The sequence below is a fragment of the Gekko japonicus genome, unplaced genomic scaffold (genome assembly GCF_001447785.1).
Source record: "Gekko japonicus isolate JY-2015 unplaced genomic scaffold, Gekko_japonicus_V1.1 scaffold702, whole genome shotgun sequence".
NCBI lineage: Eukaryota > Metazoa > Chordata > Lepidosauria > Squamata > Gekkonidae > Gekko > Gekko japonicus.
In genome coordinates this window covers 776133-795253 of record NW_015175377.1, presented here as the reverse complement: position 1 = coordinate 795253, position 19121 = coordinate 776133, and the positions used below count along the sequence as shown (strand labels likewise).

Below are 19121 nucleotides of genomic sequence, written 5' to 3'. Positions count from 1 at the left end.
TCCCATCTTTTGATGATGATCTTTGGTGTCAAACAAACAGAACTAAATCTAACAAAGTATGCAGGAAATGCTAACAGTATCTCCACTGGGGCCATTTTGGCCTATTGTCTGTAAAGGTTTAAAAGGTAAAAGTTTCCCTTACTTGAAAGGTAGTCGAATCCGACTCTAGGGGGTGGTGCTCATCTCCGTTTCCAAGCCAAAGAGCCAGCGCTGTCCAAAGACATTTCCGTGGTCATGGGGCCAGCATGACTAAATGCCGAGGCGCACGGAACGCTGTTACCTTCCCACTGAAGCGGTACCTATTTATCTACTTGCAATTTCTTGCTTTTGAACTGCTAGGTTGGCAGGAGCTGGAACTAGAGACGGGAGCTCACTCCGTCATGCAACACTAGGGTCTCGAACTGGCGAGCTACAGACCTTCCAGTCTGCAGCTCAGTGTCTATACATACATACATATATACGTAATAAGGCTAAATGTTCAAGAGGGTATCGCACAAAGATCTCTAATAGACCAGCACCCACATTTTATTAATCCAAGGAAGCCTAAAACTGCCAGAACTTTTCAAGCAGCTGAGGGTCATATGCTAATGGTCATGTGTTAGCCAATGGCTTGGATCAGGAAGAAAGAACATGGGGAAATAAATAGTAAACCACCTGCCTCTCCCCCACACTAACAACTCCCCTTGGGGCTTCAGACCAAAAAGGCATAGGAGAGAGTATTCTGCTCCTTGATCTCCCAGGGTTGGACTTACCAATTTCTGATTATTTCGCTTGCTGGTTCCAAGGAGACAGCAGGCCAAAGTCACAGCTGCATTGAAGCAGTGGTGGCCAAAACCAGATAATGTTTTTGGCCAGCTGGAGATGCATGATCATAAACCCACTTTCAGTAGTTCTGTGAAGAGCCAGCATCAAGATGCCAAAGTAACATCGTCAAAAGACTTGTAGATGTCATGCCAATCAGGGGTACTCACCCAGTTGACAGCCAGCATTCCAATAAGGTAAAGGGTTGAAATTGCTGGAGTCAATTCGATATGCAGATGGATAGATTCTGGTGAGCTGTTTCTGGTTATAAAGCATAAACTGCTCTACTTTCTGTTGCAGAACCTGGTGAGCTCTTGTTTCGCTGAAGGATAACACGTTCCCAAAAGAACCTGCACATTTAAAAGTAAATAATTGCTAGAAAGGGTTATAACCATTTAAATTAAATTTTCAGATTTCATTCCCATGTGTGGCTTAAATGCTTCTGTTACAAATACAGATTTAACTGTAGAATCCTTGGGAACATATGGTATAACAAAACCTAAATAAATCAAAACCTAATAAGTAACTTGTTTTCACGGAAAGAGGGTCTGGGAATCTAAGAGCACTCTAATTGCTATCTTTTTGCTGAGGAATAATTCTGGGGCAAAACAGACTTTCAAATAGACAGAAATGTTCCTGACAAATTGTACCTTTCGTTCTTTAATGCATTTCTACAGTGTGTTTTTCAAAAATCCTAGCCAATCAGGGATAACATGGTATAACAATGAGACATAGCCAGCCAGATTTGTCTATGTTATCAGTTAGGCCAACTGAAGCTAACTGTTTTTACTGAATGGACAGTAGGGGGAACATGTTGACTTTTTGTTTTACTGTGGTATGTTGCTGCAGTGCAAAGCAACAAAACAGGAAGATTAACACAAATGCCAAGTCAATCAGCTGATATGTCCCCCATCAGATTCTCTTCTGTTGCCCATTTGATAACTGAAAATGGTAACAACTCTGGGGATGCAAAAGTTTTCAAAAAATCCCTGCCTTCCTTTCAGATAAGCTACATAACTTTCACTATCATATTAATAAATGTCCATAAGGCCATTTTCCAACGGTATCTATAGCTGTATGTCAAATAGATCACATGTATAATGTAATGCTTCCTCCTAGAATCATAATATGGAATAATATTCAGCTAATTGGTAGTTTAAAAAAAGTGATGTTCCTTTAAAAAACAACAACACTGGATTCCTGGGATTTGATTTGAATATGTAAGACTGTCGCTGATTCAGGACTGCAGCCAATTTTTTCAGATCTCAAGGTTAACTCGAATTCTGTATGAAGAGAAATGGATCTTTGGGTTGGATTCAACAGATCATATTTGCTGACGGAAAGGTTTCTGTCACTGGAAGTGCTCTGTGGGATCCAAGCTACAGACTTCAGTTTAATTCAAAGAAGGAAGCACATATTCATATGTATCTGTTTAAGTTATGAAGGAGGGGGAAAAGCACTGAAACTCCACTCCTTGTATACTGGAAATCTTAATCAGATCCCTGAGATTTCACAAAGCATTGAAGATGTAATTTCAAGTCCAGCCTAGAGACCATAAAGACTTGAAACTTGGGCCACAATCTAGCAGTTTTGTCCCACTAATTTCTCACTGAAACCAATGGCATTTGTGTGCTTAACTTTAAATTGATATGTCATTGGGGCCGGGGGGGGGGGGAAAGTTAAGGATGGAGAATTCTATATGCCGTCCCAAATTTTACTCTTGCTGTGCTTGTGCTAAATTGTAAGATAGTGTGGCTCTGATTACAGATCAGGAGGTTCATTTCATATAATTCAAACGCTTAATTCCCCTAGGCAGGACTGTTTCTTGCAAAACCAGTCAGTGCGCTTTCCAGTCCCTTTCTGACTAGCGTTCTAACACTATTCTTTTGGACACAGAGTTTTGTAGCCTTACGCTTTGACTCCGAACTCCACTACCCACCCAGCCTCGGCTGAAACAAGCTTTGAAAGCACACTGGTAGCCCTAGTCACAATATTGAGACAGTATAACTACCTTTGATACTTGTGTTGTTTTTCTCCCAATCGCCCTCACATAGACAGCCTCACCCAGACAGCTACTCTAATTAACCACTGCCCTCAAGCAGAATCTTGTCACTTCCTTGGGCTTAAAGCTGCTCAGCAGAAACATGTTATTTTCACAAAATGAAAGCCACTCGTTGGCATTACTTGTCAAAACTCAGACAAGGTAAAAAAGGTGTAACTAAAAAAGCCGCTTACAATGCAGAAATGCCACTTCCTGAGGTGAATGGCCTGGAAGCTATATTATGAGGAAACAAAAGACAAGCCAGCCGGGCTTAAGGCCCAGGGCAAACAGTCAGAAGAGGCAGAGAGCAAGCTCAAAAAGAAGGAGGGAAACAAAGACAAAGATCCACTGAACACAATGAAAGATCTATGATTTCTACATGGCGAGGGTGTTTGTATACATGCTGCCCCATAGGCAACCCTTTTTGTTTAAAAAAATGTCATTGAAAGATTCACAGCTGTGTGCCTCTCTGGCTTGGGATGCATGGGGGGGGGGGAAATTGGATCCATGTCCCTTTTAAATTCTGCATCCTTCACCAGTGGTGTTTGTTGAAGCATGGGGATATTTATTGTCTCCTTTTATGATAGAAGGGCCTTCTTCAAATTTGAGAGCAGAAGACAAGAGATCATGTAAACTTGAGAAAGGGTCGATACTTAAACAACTTCTGAAAGTGAACGGGGGGAAACCCATGATTGACAGATGGAGATGAGGGAACAACACTATGCACTCCACAGGAAAGACTATCAACCACATCAGAGATTTTAATCTGGCTCTAACTGGCATCCTTCCCTGACCTGGTCAGCCCAGTCTTGTCAGATCTCAGAAGCAAAGCAGGGTCAGGCCTGATTAGTACGTGGACAGGAGAGCACCAAGGTAATCCAGGGTTGCTACACACAGTCAGGCAATGGCAAACCACGTCTGAATGTCTCTTGCCTTGAAAACCTTATGGGGTCACCCCGCCATAAGTCAGCTGGGACCAATGTTCCCTCTAAGCCGCACAGTCTTGTGAGCAAAAATTCTCCTTTGTGAGTTAAATTAAAGTTGTGAGCCAGCGATTTGGCTACTGCATAAATCAGTTTGCTCTGGAGCCATCCTTCCTGAGTCAAGACAAAAATGTGTGAGCCGGAGGCTAAAAAACTGTGAGCTAGCTCACACTAACTCAGCTTAGAGGGAACACTGGCTGGGACAACAACACTTTCCACTACCAACCGGTATACCTCATATGCATGATTCCTGCAGCTCGGGCTATGGGTTTATACAGGCAGATGCAGATATTACTAATCTATGCAGTCTGTGTTTTCAGTCTACAGATGGACCAAGTGTGGCAGATAGTGTGAAATACCTCAAAATGGCCCTTGACCATCATTTTGAGTTTGAAAATAGGACAATATGATTGCAGTTCACAGACGACTCACTCCAGAGCACACTTGCTGATATTCCATTATCATCTCTATGACTATAGAATGAACTCATCATTGTAAGTGATTTGCAGACTCCTGCCTTTGGGAGCAAACCACTGGGAACTTCTCCGATGCCAGCCAAGCCAGAGTGAATGAATGAAGTGATCAAACAGCAACACTATGCTTTTGTACAACTAACGATCAAAAAATTGCTTTTGTCGGAGAAATTCCCAGTGCTTATATCCCTCACATAGGAACAAATAGATATAATTCCATCAGGAAAAGAAACTTAAGTAATGCCTTACCATCATCAACAATGTCTTGAGCTGCCACAGAATTCGTGTACACCACTAAATCAGAAAGATCGCGGCACAGCTTCATCGTTTTTCTCCGCCGACCCAGCCTAATGAAAAAAACATTTTAAAAGGTTGATTTCCCTAGAAATAGACAAGATGGTAAGCTACTTTCTTCTATTATACCAGGCTTACTGTCAAAAAGCCCAGAAGAATCCACTATCAAGCATGAGGGTGTTTTCTTATATAACTATAGTTATTAGTTGACTAGAGGGCACTCTATAAAGAATATAAGAAAAGAAAAGAAATAGGCTAGCTAGAAAGAAAGAACATTTCTAAGACTCTACATTCATTTTAACCCTGTATATCTTTCGTATGCATATCCTATTTATACCAGTCCATTAGAAACAGAAGCATCTGAACAAAAAAATCAGTTATACTATTGAATGAAGGTGCACAAGAAACTTCTGAAAGGGACAGCCTGAAAAGTAATTTTGTATCTGCTTTATTATATTTACTACTGTAATGAGTTTAGACAGGATTTGAGGTACTATTTACTTGGCTTGCATTCACCCACAACTAAAATCCAGCAGTGGTGCTGTTTATTCTGAAAGCAATTTTTACTTACAGTCCAGAAAATAAAGGTCATTAACAAGTCTGCTGGAGTATGACTGCCCCAGCAAAATGAATTCCAGCATCTGATGTCCCAAGAGACTTAAGGTTAAAACAGGTGAGACATTAAGACAGCCATCACCGGACCTTCCCAGGGGTTTTTTTTTTTAATTAATTTCAGGCATTTGTTGTTCTGATTTGGAAAAGGTCTGCAGGGGGAAGGGATAGTGGGTTTATTCCTCCACAGTTTTGGCTACTGACTGCTTTCCTTTCATAGCACTGAAAAAGCAGCTGTGTCACTGATATAAATATGATTATATGTATTTAGTAGTGAGATGACCAGGGAGGGGCTATGCATACCAACCTGCACAGCTGTCCGGATTCCCTTCCAGAGCAGTTTTGTTGAGAATCCTCATCATCAGATGTGCTATGAGATTTGGACCTTGGTTTAACTGCCTTCTGCTTGGGAAGCCAAAAAACACATCGATATTATGAATACCTCTCTGTATGAATGAAGCGCTCTTATTGTCCTTCACGGCCTCTTAAGTCAACATGCAAAGAATTAAACGTGGACATTCTACATGATTTGAGGCTAAAGCGGCTCTTGCCATCTTATGAAAGTCATTAAAATATGCAAGAGCATTTTTTTTAAGATTCTCAAGTGAAGACCTGTGTGCACACAGTGAAAGACACGTTTCCCACTAACATTATCTATAAATAAGAGCATCTAACACTGACACCTTTTTAGAAATTGGGTGAGGTCAAGTGGGGTTTTTGCACAGCAGGGCTTCTGATTGGCTGTGCAGATTTTTTAAAAAAAATGTTGCTTTGGCAGCAGCTGCTACCACAGCACAAGGATCTTCAGTGTGTGACTGGAGGTAAGCTGCGACAGCCCCTTCATGGTTGCTTCCGTTATGCTGCGCCAGAATCCCAAAGTTGCCCACAGGTGACAAAAGGTTGGGGACCCCTGATATAGCTGGACACATGCAAAATCAAGGTATTTTAAAGGATGGGGCTGTCTCTTCAAACCCTTCTGCCACTATCATTAAGGAGAATACTCTATTTTTCTTTCAAATATGAAGAAAGCGAGACAGGTCTAATTAACTGAAGTGAATGTGTTTTTAAAATATTTTGCAGCCTTCGAAATAGTCAGTGGCTGTCACTTCACAGGCTGATTTCTCTAATAAGGCTCTTGCTATATATTGTTGGTTATCTCATCAGTGTGTTGGGAATTTCAGTTGGTACTACTAGTGCCCATTAGCAATGCTGAGAGAGACTTGTGGAACTCAGCTGTGAACTGAATGAATAATACAACTCATTAATTTTCCTTATGATTCCTTGAAAGCCAGAGAACTTTACATATGACCGAATGTGTGCACATCAGGCGTCTGCAGCTTGCATTTATAAAGTTCTAAGTCAGCCTGATCACATACAAGAAGAACTCCTCAAACATAAATTCTCCTTCACATATCCCCAACTGAACAAGACCTGTGCAAAGTGGGAGTTCCAAAGCTCCGACAAAAGATTACATGAAAAAGTTATAATCACAGTTGGGCAGCCACTAAAAACCTAACAGTTCCCTGGATGTGGTTATATGTCAGCTTGAATCAAATCTACGCAGGCCCATGACAGGGTGGAACTGCAGAGAGCGGTTAATGCAGTTGGGGAACACAGTGACAGGCAAGTCATGAACACAATGTGTGAACAGGGCCAGGAATAGATGTATCCACTAAGTTCCCCCTAACTGTTAAGACAATAGGCCAGGCTCTGCTTGACCCACCTCAGGAGTATATCTATAGACATTTATTTCTTTAACTTGGATACTGTGACAGAAGAGGTCTTACAGGCCCTCTATTCTACCATGGGATGCTGAATTGACCCAGATCTAAACTTGCTAGATCTTAATAGTTTACCTCTCTGGCTTCATCCCATCACCCCAACAGAAAGGATCCCGTCAGCACTTGCTACTAGCAAGACCAAGGAGAGACATTTGGTTTGTAGCCCTCCTACCAACCAGTGCCCACCCCCAAACCCTCTGTTAAAATACTCTTATAACATGCTTAATGATCACAGGCTTTCCCCTACCACCTACTCTAATTTACTCTGAACATTGCGGGGCAGGAATCCAGTCCATTACAGCAATCCAAATACAGTCAAGAGTTTCCTTGACTTCTCTCCCTCTGTCTTGTTAAATGTATGCCCAGATTAGTTTTTGTGGTGCAGGGCAGCCATAGTGGAACATCAGTCTCACAAAAAGAAATGTTAAACTTCATTTGTAAATAAAACCACTGTTTACAGAAAGGAAAAACACAGTGCAAAAATGTCTAGCTACTGAACAAACAATACATTAAAAACAGAGTAATAAACACAAACCCAAAACTGGCCATCTGGAAGAACCAGCATGCCCCAAACATACCATAATGAGAATGTCATTTTATTAGTAGTGCTAATGTCTTCTTTATTATTGGTGTTAATTAGCAGCACTTATAGTGCTCTATTAGTGCTGCCGGCTGCCACTGGTAACAGCCGTATTTTTCTCACAGCTCTGTGCTACCTTTGGTTTCTTATCCTTGGTTACTGCTCAGTTGAAACTGTTTACTAGCAGCTAGTCAAAAGAGCTTACACTGAAAACACGGAGAAAGAGCTGTGTGTATCACCACAATTGGTGCTTCCCCATCTGAAGTCAAACTGCTCCAAGGAGGGACAAATGCTGCAGCTAAATCAAGGGACAAAACAGTGTCAGACCAAGTTTTGCAATATGTACTAAAAATTCCAAAGTTGCCCCCTGCGTGCGGATAGCTAAATCCGCACATCGGGGGCACCTGGAGGGCAGGGAGATTTTCCTGCACACTTGGGGCAGTCCCCAGGAGTGCAGAAAAATCTGAAAACTTGGGGAAAATATAGGGGGGATATTTAAATCCCCCCCAAAAAGTAAGAGCATTCCCTGTGCGGGCTGCTGGTTGGAAGTTGCTCAGGCCTCGACTTAGGAGCAGGGGTGGGAGAGGAGATCGGCGGCGACAGGAGTGGTGGAGGAGATCACCGGAGCCGGGGGGGGAGGAGACCACCGGAGCCGGGGGGAGGAGGAGATTTGCGGTTGCAGTGGAGCAGACCTCCAGAGTTGAGGGGGAGATCAGCAGCGGCAGAGGAGACCGCTGGAGCCGGGGGGGGGGGGGGGGGGGAACGGTGGGCACAGCGGCGGGGAGCTGCTCGGGCCTCTGGGCCTCGCCGCTGGGAAAGGGGGGGGAGGGGGGAATTGGCGGGCTTGGTGGCTGGCAGCCACTCAGGCCGTGCCACTGGTGTCTGGGGACAGGGGGGAGGCTTAACTGCTGCTGCTGCTTCCTCCTCCTCCTCTGTGTGGAGCTCTTCTACCCACCCCCCTGCGACTATCGCGGGTCCCCTTTCTTGTATGTACTAAATCTAACCCTTGGCAATTGTAGATATTTTTTGTAGATATTTCTGACCTGCTATGTGTTTGTTTGAGAAAACAAATAACACTATTGTAGCACTGTGAGTCATATGACTGTACTAAGCTTTCTCATTTAAATGATTTATTTAAAATATTTATATTCCACTTTTCTCCCGAGCCGTCTTACATTAAGTCCAAACACTGTTCCATCTAGCTCAGTGTTGCCTACTTTGATGGGCAGCTGCTCTCCAGGGCCTCATAAAGAAATAACTCTTCCCTTACACATACTTCCTGAGTCCCTTCTGCTGGAGGTGCCAGGAACTGGACCGGGGGCTCTGCATATATAAAGCATGTGTCCTGCTTCTGGGCTATGGCCCTCCAAAGTATGCATCATCACATGCAAATTATTATCCAAAGAGTGATTAACATATGGAATTCACTGCCACAGGAGATGGTGGCAGCCACAAGCATGGACGGCTTCAGGAGGGAATTAGATAAACATATGGAGCAGAGGTCCATCATTGGCTATTAGCCACAAAGTATAGAGAGGAACTCTCAGTCTGGGACAAGTGATGCACTGTATTCTTGGTGCTTGGGGGGGGGCAACAGTTGGAGGGCTTCTAGTGTCCTGGCCCCACTGTTGGACCTCCTGATGGCACCTAATACTTCTGGCCACTGTGTGACACAGCGTTGGACTAGATGGGCCATTGGCCTGATCCAACATTGGCTTCTCTTATGTTCTTATCCATAATAGGATTACTTGCATATTGTACCCCCCCCATTAAAAAGTAAATTCACGGAATAATATGCAGCCATCTCTCTAAGTGTATTGTGAAAGGCAGATGACACTGACGTATTGTTGAATTTGCTGCCTAGTTGGGACAGCGGTCAGCAACATGTGCTTTTTGCCTCGGCAGTGGAGTGAAAATAATTAAATATTCACATCAGCCCCGACTGGCACACTGGGATTTCTGGGAAAGTAACATAGAGGACCTCTATCCTGCAAAAAAAGAAGAAGGGAGTCTAGTATTTTAAACTATTCACACACGTAACTATCACCACAGTGGAACAACTCATCATTTGTTTGAAGCTTCAGATTTTCTGTAGTTTCTTCCTAGGATTGGTTATGTATCAAAACCATTCAAATAATGCATTAAGAGTTCTAGCTTCACTTACCTTATGTTTACCAAAGTTGCTCATTAGTTTACTATGTGACTTCTTGTTTGTGTCTTTCATATCTGAATTCTGGGGACACAAAACTAATAATGAACACACCTTAGGAATTAAGAACAGTTTTTAGTAAACACATTTATTTTCCATGTCATTCTTCACTGTATGAAACATTAGACTTTTTATGATGCACAGCTAGGCAGAAAACACATGTTGAAGGCAAAGCCAGTTGAAATAAATGGGATGTATGCACTGTATAAATGGTGGGGGGGGATGTTTGCTATGGGGGGTGTTTTTTGCAGTCAAGTCACAGCCAATTCATGGTAACCCCATGGAGTTTTCAAGGCAAGAGATGTTCAGAGGTGGTTTGCCATTGCCTGCTGTGCTACAACCTTGGTAATGCCCTGGTGGTCTCCCATCCAAATACTGACCAGGGCTGAACCCTGCTTAGCTTCCAAGATCTTATGAGATCCAGATAGTCTGGGTTATCCTCGTCAGGGTGTAAATGGTGTCAAGATAACAATATTAATGATACAGGATCAGAGTACCTGAAATGGTGCCTCTGTAGCAGTAGAGGGTCTCTGCCCATTTAAGTTCCCACCAGCAGAACAACCACTTCCATCAAGGGAAGTCTCCATACAATGGAGGAAAGCATCACTGCTAGTAGAATTGGCCTGTGGGATCCAATCCATTATTTCTGATTTCTAGACACTTTTTCTACTAGTGTCAACAATTACTGAGACAAACAATAAAGTACACTTCATTTATAGACCCACATTTCTCCCAGAAAACCAGGACCCAAGGTCGGTAACAACTACAGAACAAAGACATCATTAAAAAAAACCCACCCACAACCATTACAATAACCAGCAATAACAAATTCAAAATATTTTTTTAAAAATAAAATATCAATGTGTGTGTCATATACACATGTGAGTGTAGGCACTTGATTACATTAGGCTTTCATAATGAATTAGTTTCCCTGGTGTTTCCCTGATGTTTTTGTGAGTGACGCAGCCAAAGAAACATGCTGCATTTTACAGGCAGTTACTGGCAGGCTTGTGCCTGGTACAATAGTCTCTTCTGTTCTTACCACATAATGAAGCATATGCTACCCCTGCAGTATCACACAGGCAAGGACTCTTGTGTGGTTCCAATGAAGAAAGTTATCTGTGTGTAATAATTTACTGCAGGCTTGTGGTACCCCAATAAGGAAAAGGAACGAAAATACAGGAACATGACTCTGCATCAGAATCAAAAGGAAGCTATCCACATGGACAAACATATCAGCCCTCGCAGTCTCAAAACCCTTAAAATAAATGGGGATTTAAAAGCCTATAGCCACGGAGACAGGTGCAATGTTTGTTGGGCCACCTGAGATTCATGATAAGAATGATCCCCTGGGTCATCAGTTTGATGATCTGTGGCAGGATCTAGTGTTGCTGTCAGAACATCACATCCCTTCAACTGTCTGCAGAGCCGAAAAGGCACCAGAAAAAAATATTCCCTCAGCTATTCGCAGCACAAAGTCCTTCTCGTTATGCAATATGCAGCCTGTGGCTGAAATGTATTTCCATTAGTTTTTGTTTTGTGAAGAACAAGAGACTTTGCCTCCTTGGTTCTGGGCTTAGTCAAGCTTGACAAATTCTAACCAACGTTTTCAGATATTTATTTTTCAGGTCAGGTTTAAGAAAATATACTGGGGAATGACATCTCTTGAAGATGGGTGCTTTCCACATACAGCCCACTACAGATGGGATCTCGAAGAACAGGGAAAGGTATTCAAGTCAATCATACCTTCCTCTCTCGGTTTCTTTGAAATGTCTGAATTGGGTCTCTGCATTTAAATTCAAGGGAACATAATATGCAGAAAGAACTCAAATGTGCTGTATGAAGCACATGTAAATAAACAGAGGCATTCACAGGAGAGTAATAGCATCATGAATGCCTGCTTGAAGGAGCAAGCATATATAGGCCCATTCCAATAGCTGCGTGCAGGGGAGAAATCGCTTTCTTGAGCAAGCTCTGCCCCATGGAACAAAGTATTATTCCTTTGAAGCATTTGTTTATATGCAAAATTTCCTCCATGTCAAAGAGGTCAAGGACAGGACACTGAGTTTCAGCTTCTCTCAGATGTTAATCATCCAAAGCATGGCCACATTGGTCTTCATAGAAAATATTAAGATTTCAGAATGGAGCCTTTTAAACTGTTTAGAGAACATGAGCACATGTAGGTTATTGCCTAGTTCACCAGATGTTTATTGAAGAATTAGTTGCATGGTAGAAAAATCACCTTTGACTTCTTCCATACTGTGAGGGACTGAGAACTGCAAGGTCTTGAGATACTTCTAGGGTTGAGATTTCTGAGAAGCAATGACTATTTTTGTGTAGCTTACAAGTAACTTAGAAACTGGTGGTGACATGCAAAAAGTTTTGTACACCATGATTTACATTTATTTATTTATACATAAATTAATTTCAAATAAGCATTTAAAAGATTCCTTTTCTCTCCTTTCACTTTCTTACCTTTATTTGTTTAGTTAGAAAACTCAGATGCCGCAACTAAGATAAAAGAGTAAGCACCTGACTGGGAAAATATTTGGGGGGACAGTTCTATAATTAGGGCATTACAAAAAAACCCACCTGCCCAGCACCCACCTAACTTCCAAAGGGAAGAGGGCATAAAACAGAGCCTCAGATGATGGACCTTAGTGAATGGGAAAGCTAATTTGGGAGAAGGTGGTCCTATACACCACAAAGTAGCTGAGAATGGGTCTTATGGCATAACTGACAAGAAAAGTATTGAAACATGAAAAAGAAACATATGAAAAACTGCTCAGTGGTAAGTTCAGATGTCATGCCAAAACACAGTTTGAGATAAGCATAGTTTGGGATGCAAACCATGGTTTGAGTGTCTAAATGTACAGGCAGCCGTGGTTTAGGCTATCAAGCACAGCTCTGCTCCCACTGTATGTCATGTTTCAACTTGTTCACTTCCTACTGGACTTCAGCTGAGCAGTTCAATATCTAGCATGCATTGCCGGATCCCACTGGCCAGCAAATCACAACCTTACTCACTAGCAAAGCTTGATCACAGCATTATATGCCTTCCTCTTCTTTGGAGATTTCTACTGGACTGCTTTACAAAACAGCAGTGTAGCATTGGGAGCTTCATCTACATGTCAATCCTCATTCCATGATTTCTCAAACCATGGGTTCTTTCCACTTATAACCAGTGGAAGCAAACAGAGAAATGCTCTGTTCTTTTTGGGGTGGGTGGGGGTCAGTATAAATCATGAGCAATGGAACAAAGACTCCTATCCTGGGAAGAGATACATTGTGGAATACATAAATAAACCTGGTTCGGAACAACAACTTGGTTGCTTGAAAAGTAAAACACCCCATGATGTGAGAAGGCATAGAAGAAACAGAGGCAAGGCAGGCAGCAGGTGTTCAGCTAAAGTTTTCTTTATTGAAAAGTTACCTTTGAACAGAACTCTCGGGGCAAAACCCCCAAATGTTAGCTACTGACATCACAGAAGAGAAGATAACAGTACCATTTCAAAAGCTGGAAGAAACCGCACACTGTATTTTTTACATCCAGCACAAGCTATGCTGAACTATTTTTAATCTATCCCTGCAGGATATTAGTAAAATCTTCCCTGAGATTACTTAGAATTTTTATAGGAAAATCAAATATTTAAGAGACACTTATAAAAGTGTCTCTAAAGAAAAACTGTGGATTGCATGTGACTTTCCAAAGGTAAAGGTAAAGGTTCCCTTGCTCGAAAGCCAGTCGAATCCGACTGTAAGGTTGCGGTGCTCATCTCTGTTTCAAAGCCAAAGAGCCAGCGCTGTCCGAAGACATTTCCATGGTCATGTGGCCGGCATGACTAAATACCAAGGCGCACGGAACGCTGTTACCTTCCCACTGAAGTGGTACCTATTTATCTACTTGCAATTTCTTGCTTTCGAACTGCTAGGTTGGCAGGAGCTGGAACTAGAGACAGGAGCTCACTTTGTCATGCGGCACACTCGGGTCTCGAACTGCTGAACTACCGACCTTCCACAGCCTGCAGTTCAGCATCTTAACCACTTGAGGCACCCAAATTCCTTTTGGAACAACTTCCCATAACCATCTGATCTCTAATAACCTTTTCTTGTCTTGATAATGATTCTTTAGGGATGGGAGGTGGCATGGTATAGCCTGATCTTGTCAGATCTCAGGGGGGTAAGCAGGGTTGGTACTTCGATGGGAGACCACCAAGAAAGACTCTGCAGAGGAAGGCAATGGCAAACCACCCTCTGCTTCTGACTTCCCTGGAAAGCTCCCTTGCTGGGGTCACTGTAAATCAGTTGTGACTTGACAACACATACATGTCTAATAATGGTTCTTTAATATGTGGGGTCTTTTAAAAAATCTGTACATAGTGGCTGATGATCCCACTATTATAAATGTACTTATTTAAAGAAAGAAAAAAACATTCTAATCCTATAGTAAACATATTAGAATCTACGATGCTATGGGTCTACTTTGGCACTGAAGATCTTAACAGCACAAACGCAGAAAGTAGGAGGGTGATTTAGGAGCTTCTTTCTGGGTGTTACAAGAGTGTTCCACTAAGTACAACTGGCTCCACCACCCCCTCGCCTCCTCCGTGCTTTGCCTTCCTACAGCCTTTTTATTTTTTTGTTTTTGCTGTGCTCCTTCTGTTTTGGCTCTCTTGGGTGCAACTGCCTCTGCCTCCTCACTTCCTCCCTGCTTCACCTTGCTACAGTGGGTATGTGTGTTTCCTTTTTTTCCCCCTGGACTCATGTTTTTGCTCTGCTGAGTGCAACTGGCTCCCCCTCCCGCTCCCCTCCTCTGTGCTTTGCCTTGCTACAGTGGGTGTGTCTTTCTTTTCTTTTCTTTTTTTGCTGGGCTCCTTCTGCCTTGGCTCTGGGGGGGGGGGAACTAGCTCTGCCTTCCCTCGCTTCCTCCCTGCTTCGCCTTGCTACAGTGGGTATGTGTGGGGGGGGGGGGGGTTTGCTGGGCTTGTTTGTGCTGAATTTAGAATGGGGGAGAGGGGTTGTGCCTCAGTTGAAGAACCTCTGCTTGACATGCAGAGAGTCCCAGTTTCTATCCTTGGCACCTCCAGGTAAAAGAACCAGGCTGTGGCTTATGAGACCCTGGAGAGTCACTGCCACTCTAAGCCACCCTGAGCTTGCCTTGGCAGTCTAGTGAATGGCAATCTAGTGAAACAAACAAACAAACAAACAACCTGAGGGGGGAGGGGGAGGGGAAGAAGCTCACAATGCCCAGCCATTTCATGTTTTCGCCTGGGCCAAAAGGCTCAGAGCACTGATTATGAGAGCGAGCCGGGGAAAGGGTTTGCTCCCCACTGCAGGCAGCTCAGGGGCATCAGCCCAGTGCTGCACTGCTGGCTCTCCAGTGGGTTTTCCTCTGCAGCTGAGGCCTTGCGGTGAGGACACACCAAGTTGATGCTTACCAGCAGCACACCAACTTGATGCTTACCCATAAATTGGTAAAATATCTTTAATTGTGTTTCTCTGTGTCCTTTATAAAGTTTTTATCTCTGCTACCTGACAATTACATGGCCAGCCTGACAATGTCTCATTTATGTCAGATCCGGCCCTCATAACAAATGAGTTCGATGCCTCTGGTCTACAGCAACATTCTCTTGGGAATCCTGTGCTAGTGCTGAAGACAGGAAACACTGGGTCCAGCTCAACACATGAGTGCTACACTTCTAAGGGCAAACCCAAAAAGAAACAGAGCCTTTCCTCTCCGAACTCATTTCAGCAGTTCATTCATGACCCAGTCAGTTTTGCATCCCTCAAGAGCCTATTTTTGTGAAGCATGGTCTGTTGGACAACATTCATCAGGAACTTCCCTGGACAGATGCTGAAGGTACTGCTGATGTCCCAGCTCACACAGCTCTGGCTGCTGTTAGTTCAGGATCTGCTGCTGTGGCAGGTTTCACAGTGGTAGTGGCTGCTTCTGGGGCACACAGGTCATTTGCTGCAGCATTGGTGGCACATCTGGGTTTCCTGGTGCATGTGCTCTTGAAGTACCGGCCAGCACTAAAGGACTTGAACCTCCACCTGCTGCTATAATGTCCCTCCCATGCAGTCCTGAAGTATCTGAAGAAGTGAGCAGTGACCTGCCACAAATCTTGTTAGTCTTTAAGATGCTACTGGACTCTTGCTCTTTTCTACCACTACAGACAGACTAACACAGCTACCCATCTTGATAAAAAACCCTGTTTGTGTGTCTCACGTGGGTTGGCTTTCTCAACCTAGGATGCTTCAAATACTCAGGCAGAAAAGGTAGTGGTGAACACCTAGAATGATTTTACCGTCAGCGACAAGATTTTGTTCAGCAATATACCCACAGGAAACGGAGTAGAGCTGAAGATTGCAACTGCAGCCTGTAGCAATGAACTGAGTGAAAAAGTTTCCAAGAATGCCATTAAACCACAAAACACAGGACCCAGATTTTTTCCCCAAACATTTCATTTATGAGTTTGTGACTCTTCTTCCACTCAGCATTCGCTTCTCTATAGAGTGTGGTGGTTAAAGCCTCAGATTAGGATTTGGGAGACCTGGGTTTAAATCCCCACTCTGCCATGGAAGCTTGCTTGGTGACTGTGAAGGTCAGAGGTTAAAATGCCATTTAAAAGAAGGTAGTGTGTTGTGCAGTTTGACCAGTTTATAACCCCAACCTCTACCTTATACACAGACACTACGTGACTTGAAGTAAACAGGGGGAGAAAAAAGCAACTTTTATTAACTTTCTTGGCTGGAATATGGTTGATCATTAAAGAGGCTTGCAACTATATACAAGTCTAACACAGCATTTGCTGGACGCACAAAGTGGGGCCATAACTCAGTGGCAGAGCATCTGCATGGCATGCAGAAGGTCTCACGTTCAATTCCCGGCGTCTCCAGTTAAGAGGATCAGGTAGTAGGTGATGTGAAAGATCCTTCTCTGCCTGAGACCCTGGAGAGCTGCTGCCAGTCTGAGTAGACAATACTGACTTTGACGGACCGATGGTCTGATTTGGTAAAAGGCAGCTTCATGTGTACATGTGTGTTCATGATGTTACAGTTAACAAGGCAGGGATGCAGAGAGCAGCTATCAGCCAAGCTTTGATACCACAGGTGAATCCTTAGACTTTCCCCAACTTTAGGAATAGGTGTGAGCTCCTTCTGGAAATTCCAATAACTTAACCTGCTATGTCTCTGAAAGAGCACTGTCTCTTATTTGGGCTGCTTTCTCTCAAAAACCAGGCTCTGAGACATACACATTTTCCTGTTTAAGGATTCCTTTCCACCAACTCCTCTGGAGCACAACCCCATTTGCAAACATTCACTGTTTTTCACCTGCTTGCTCTCAAAACCAGGTTCTGAGACAGGAACTCTCTTTCTGTGATTGCTCAGACCCTGCCTGACAAGAGCTGACAAGAGCTCCCTGCCCTGAGCCTGCTTGCGGGGAGGGCGGGGTAGAAATCAAATGAATAAAATAAAATAAATATATTTTTCCCTCTCTCTCCTTGCTCCCATCTGTCTCCTTCAGCCATCCAGGGGCCCTGATTGGCTGTTACCCACTCCACACACACACAAAACAGAAATACAGGGGGGATTCGTGACTGACAGATAGGGGCAGGACCTTTGCCATCCATCACAGTGAACTCAGGCCAATCACTGTCTCAGCCTAACTTACCTCACAGGATAAAGTTTGCAAGGATAAAATGGAGGGAAGGGAAAATGATGTTGTAAACTACTTTGGATCCCCACTGGGAAGAAAAGTGTGCTATAAGAACCTAAAAGAATGAAAAAGTGAATAAACAGCATTCCCGCCTCTAGAAATGGAATATCAGCAATTAAGAACAGCTAGCCAAGTTGGTCGGGACAAGCCATGAGCTTGACAGTTCCTCTGGCAGTATTTTTCTTGTGATTGAGAGATGCTGATTTTGCACAAGTGAAAGAGCTGAGCAACAGAAGGGTGTTCCCCATAGAGCAACACCACCCCTTGCAAAAAAGTACAGTGGAAGCAACATATAGAATCCAAGCCATGATAATCAAGCTCACATCAAACCAATCTCAAACCATGAGGAGCCAAGTCCAGACGTTATGCTGAATTCTGGTTAAGCTCTAAATAGTGTAGTCTGCCATGGCATCTGAACTAAGCAATTTAACATATCAGTATCCAACAAATATATTCAACTACCAATGATATTTGATCCCCATTCTGCAAACCATTTTTCTTAAAACCCTTAGGAGACATGAATCTTCATGAGTTTTCTGTAGTTTTAGATTGAGTTTTCTGTAGTTTTAGATTCCAAAATAAACAAACACAATGTCTTTAAAAACCCTCTACTTCCAGAACATCTAAATTTTTTCAGTAAACACAAATATGTGCTGCTTCCCTATACAAAAAAAGGTAATCTCAATTAAATGGTTGCTTTTGTGAGCCATTTCGCAAATTTCACTTGTTTTTTAATCTAGTGCGAGTGCAGCATGGACATAAATCAAGAAAAAACAAATTGGCAATAAATGTCAATCCCACCTCAGTTCTCAGTAATGCTGGACTTGAAATAGACTGGGGGGAAATCTCACCTGTTTCAAGTTTACATTTAGGCCCTCATGGGTTGCTTTTAACAGTGCCCTCACAGTGAAGCTGTCAGGATCTTCTTTATCCCGAATCTGAGACTCCTTTATCAAGGATTCGAGTTTCTTCCTTATAAAAGATTCCATTTGGTATTCAGTAGTGCCATTACTCTGAAACACATTAGACATTCCCAATGCAAATGTTGAGTGACTTTAAAACAGCAAACCATGCAGGACAGTTGTTTCTGCCCAAGTACTCTTGATTCTCCCAACAGGCTCCTTTGGAATTCCTGAGTTAGCAACAGAAGTATTAAGATTCAGTCATCCCCCTTATAAATTTGGTGATTCCCTTAGACACACAGTACTAGCTTAGATGCAGAGTACCTCTTGTACAAGCAGAATGAGACTTCCATTTACACACTACAGAAGTGGAAGGAAAGATTTTCTCCGATTTTCACCAACTTCCTCCCGGTAACGTCTCCCCATACAATATCTCAGACCATTCTGGATGACCACCACCACCCAAGCTCTCAGGAGAGGCATTGGAGAAGGCAAGAAGCAGAAAGGCTTGTTGCACGAATGAAAAGGGGCTTGGACTTCCCAGGATGCCTATATTACTGATACTAGGTTCCATCAAGTCTCCCGGCCAGTTGCCAAAGCCAAATAGATGGACCTGAGAACTCCACACACAAAACAAGATGTCAAGTCAGACACCAATGTAAAGGATGCGATACTATTTAGTAAGGAATTCTAATAATAATTACTTCAAAAACACACACTTGCTG

General features: G+C 43.1%; 1 protein-coding gene across 1 annotated transcript in view; it reads right to left on the bottom strand.

Moving 5' to 3' along the window:
• Window positions 1-19121, bottom strand: part of PLCH1 (phospholipase C eta 1) — a 97125-nt gene that overhangs the window by 26306 nt on the left and 51698 nt on the right. The window contains exons 10-14 of the mRNA XM_015425539.1: window positions 18346-18507; window positions 9730-9798; window positions 5512-5606; window positions 4548-4645; window positions 972-1151 (exon numbers count right to left, since the gene is read on the bottom strand). Coding sequence (XP_015281025.1) covers window positions 972-1151; window positions 4548-4645; window positions 5512-5606; window positions 9730-9798; window positions 18346-18507 — 604 coding nt within the window. The remainder of the gene's footprint in view (window positions 1-971; window positions 1152-4547; window positions 4646-5511; window positions 5607-9729; window positions 9799-18345; window positions 18508-19121) is intronic.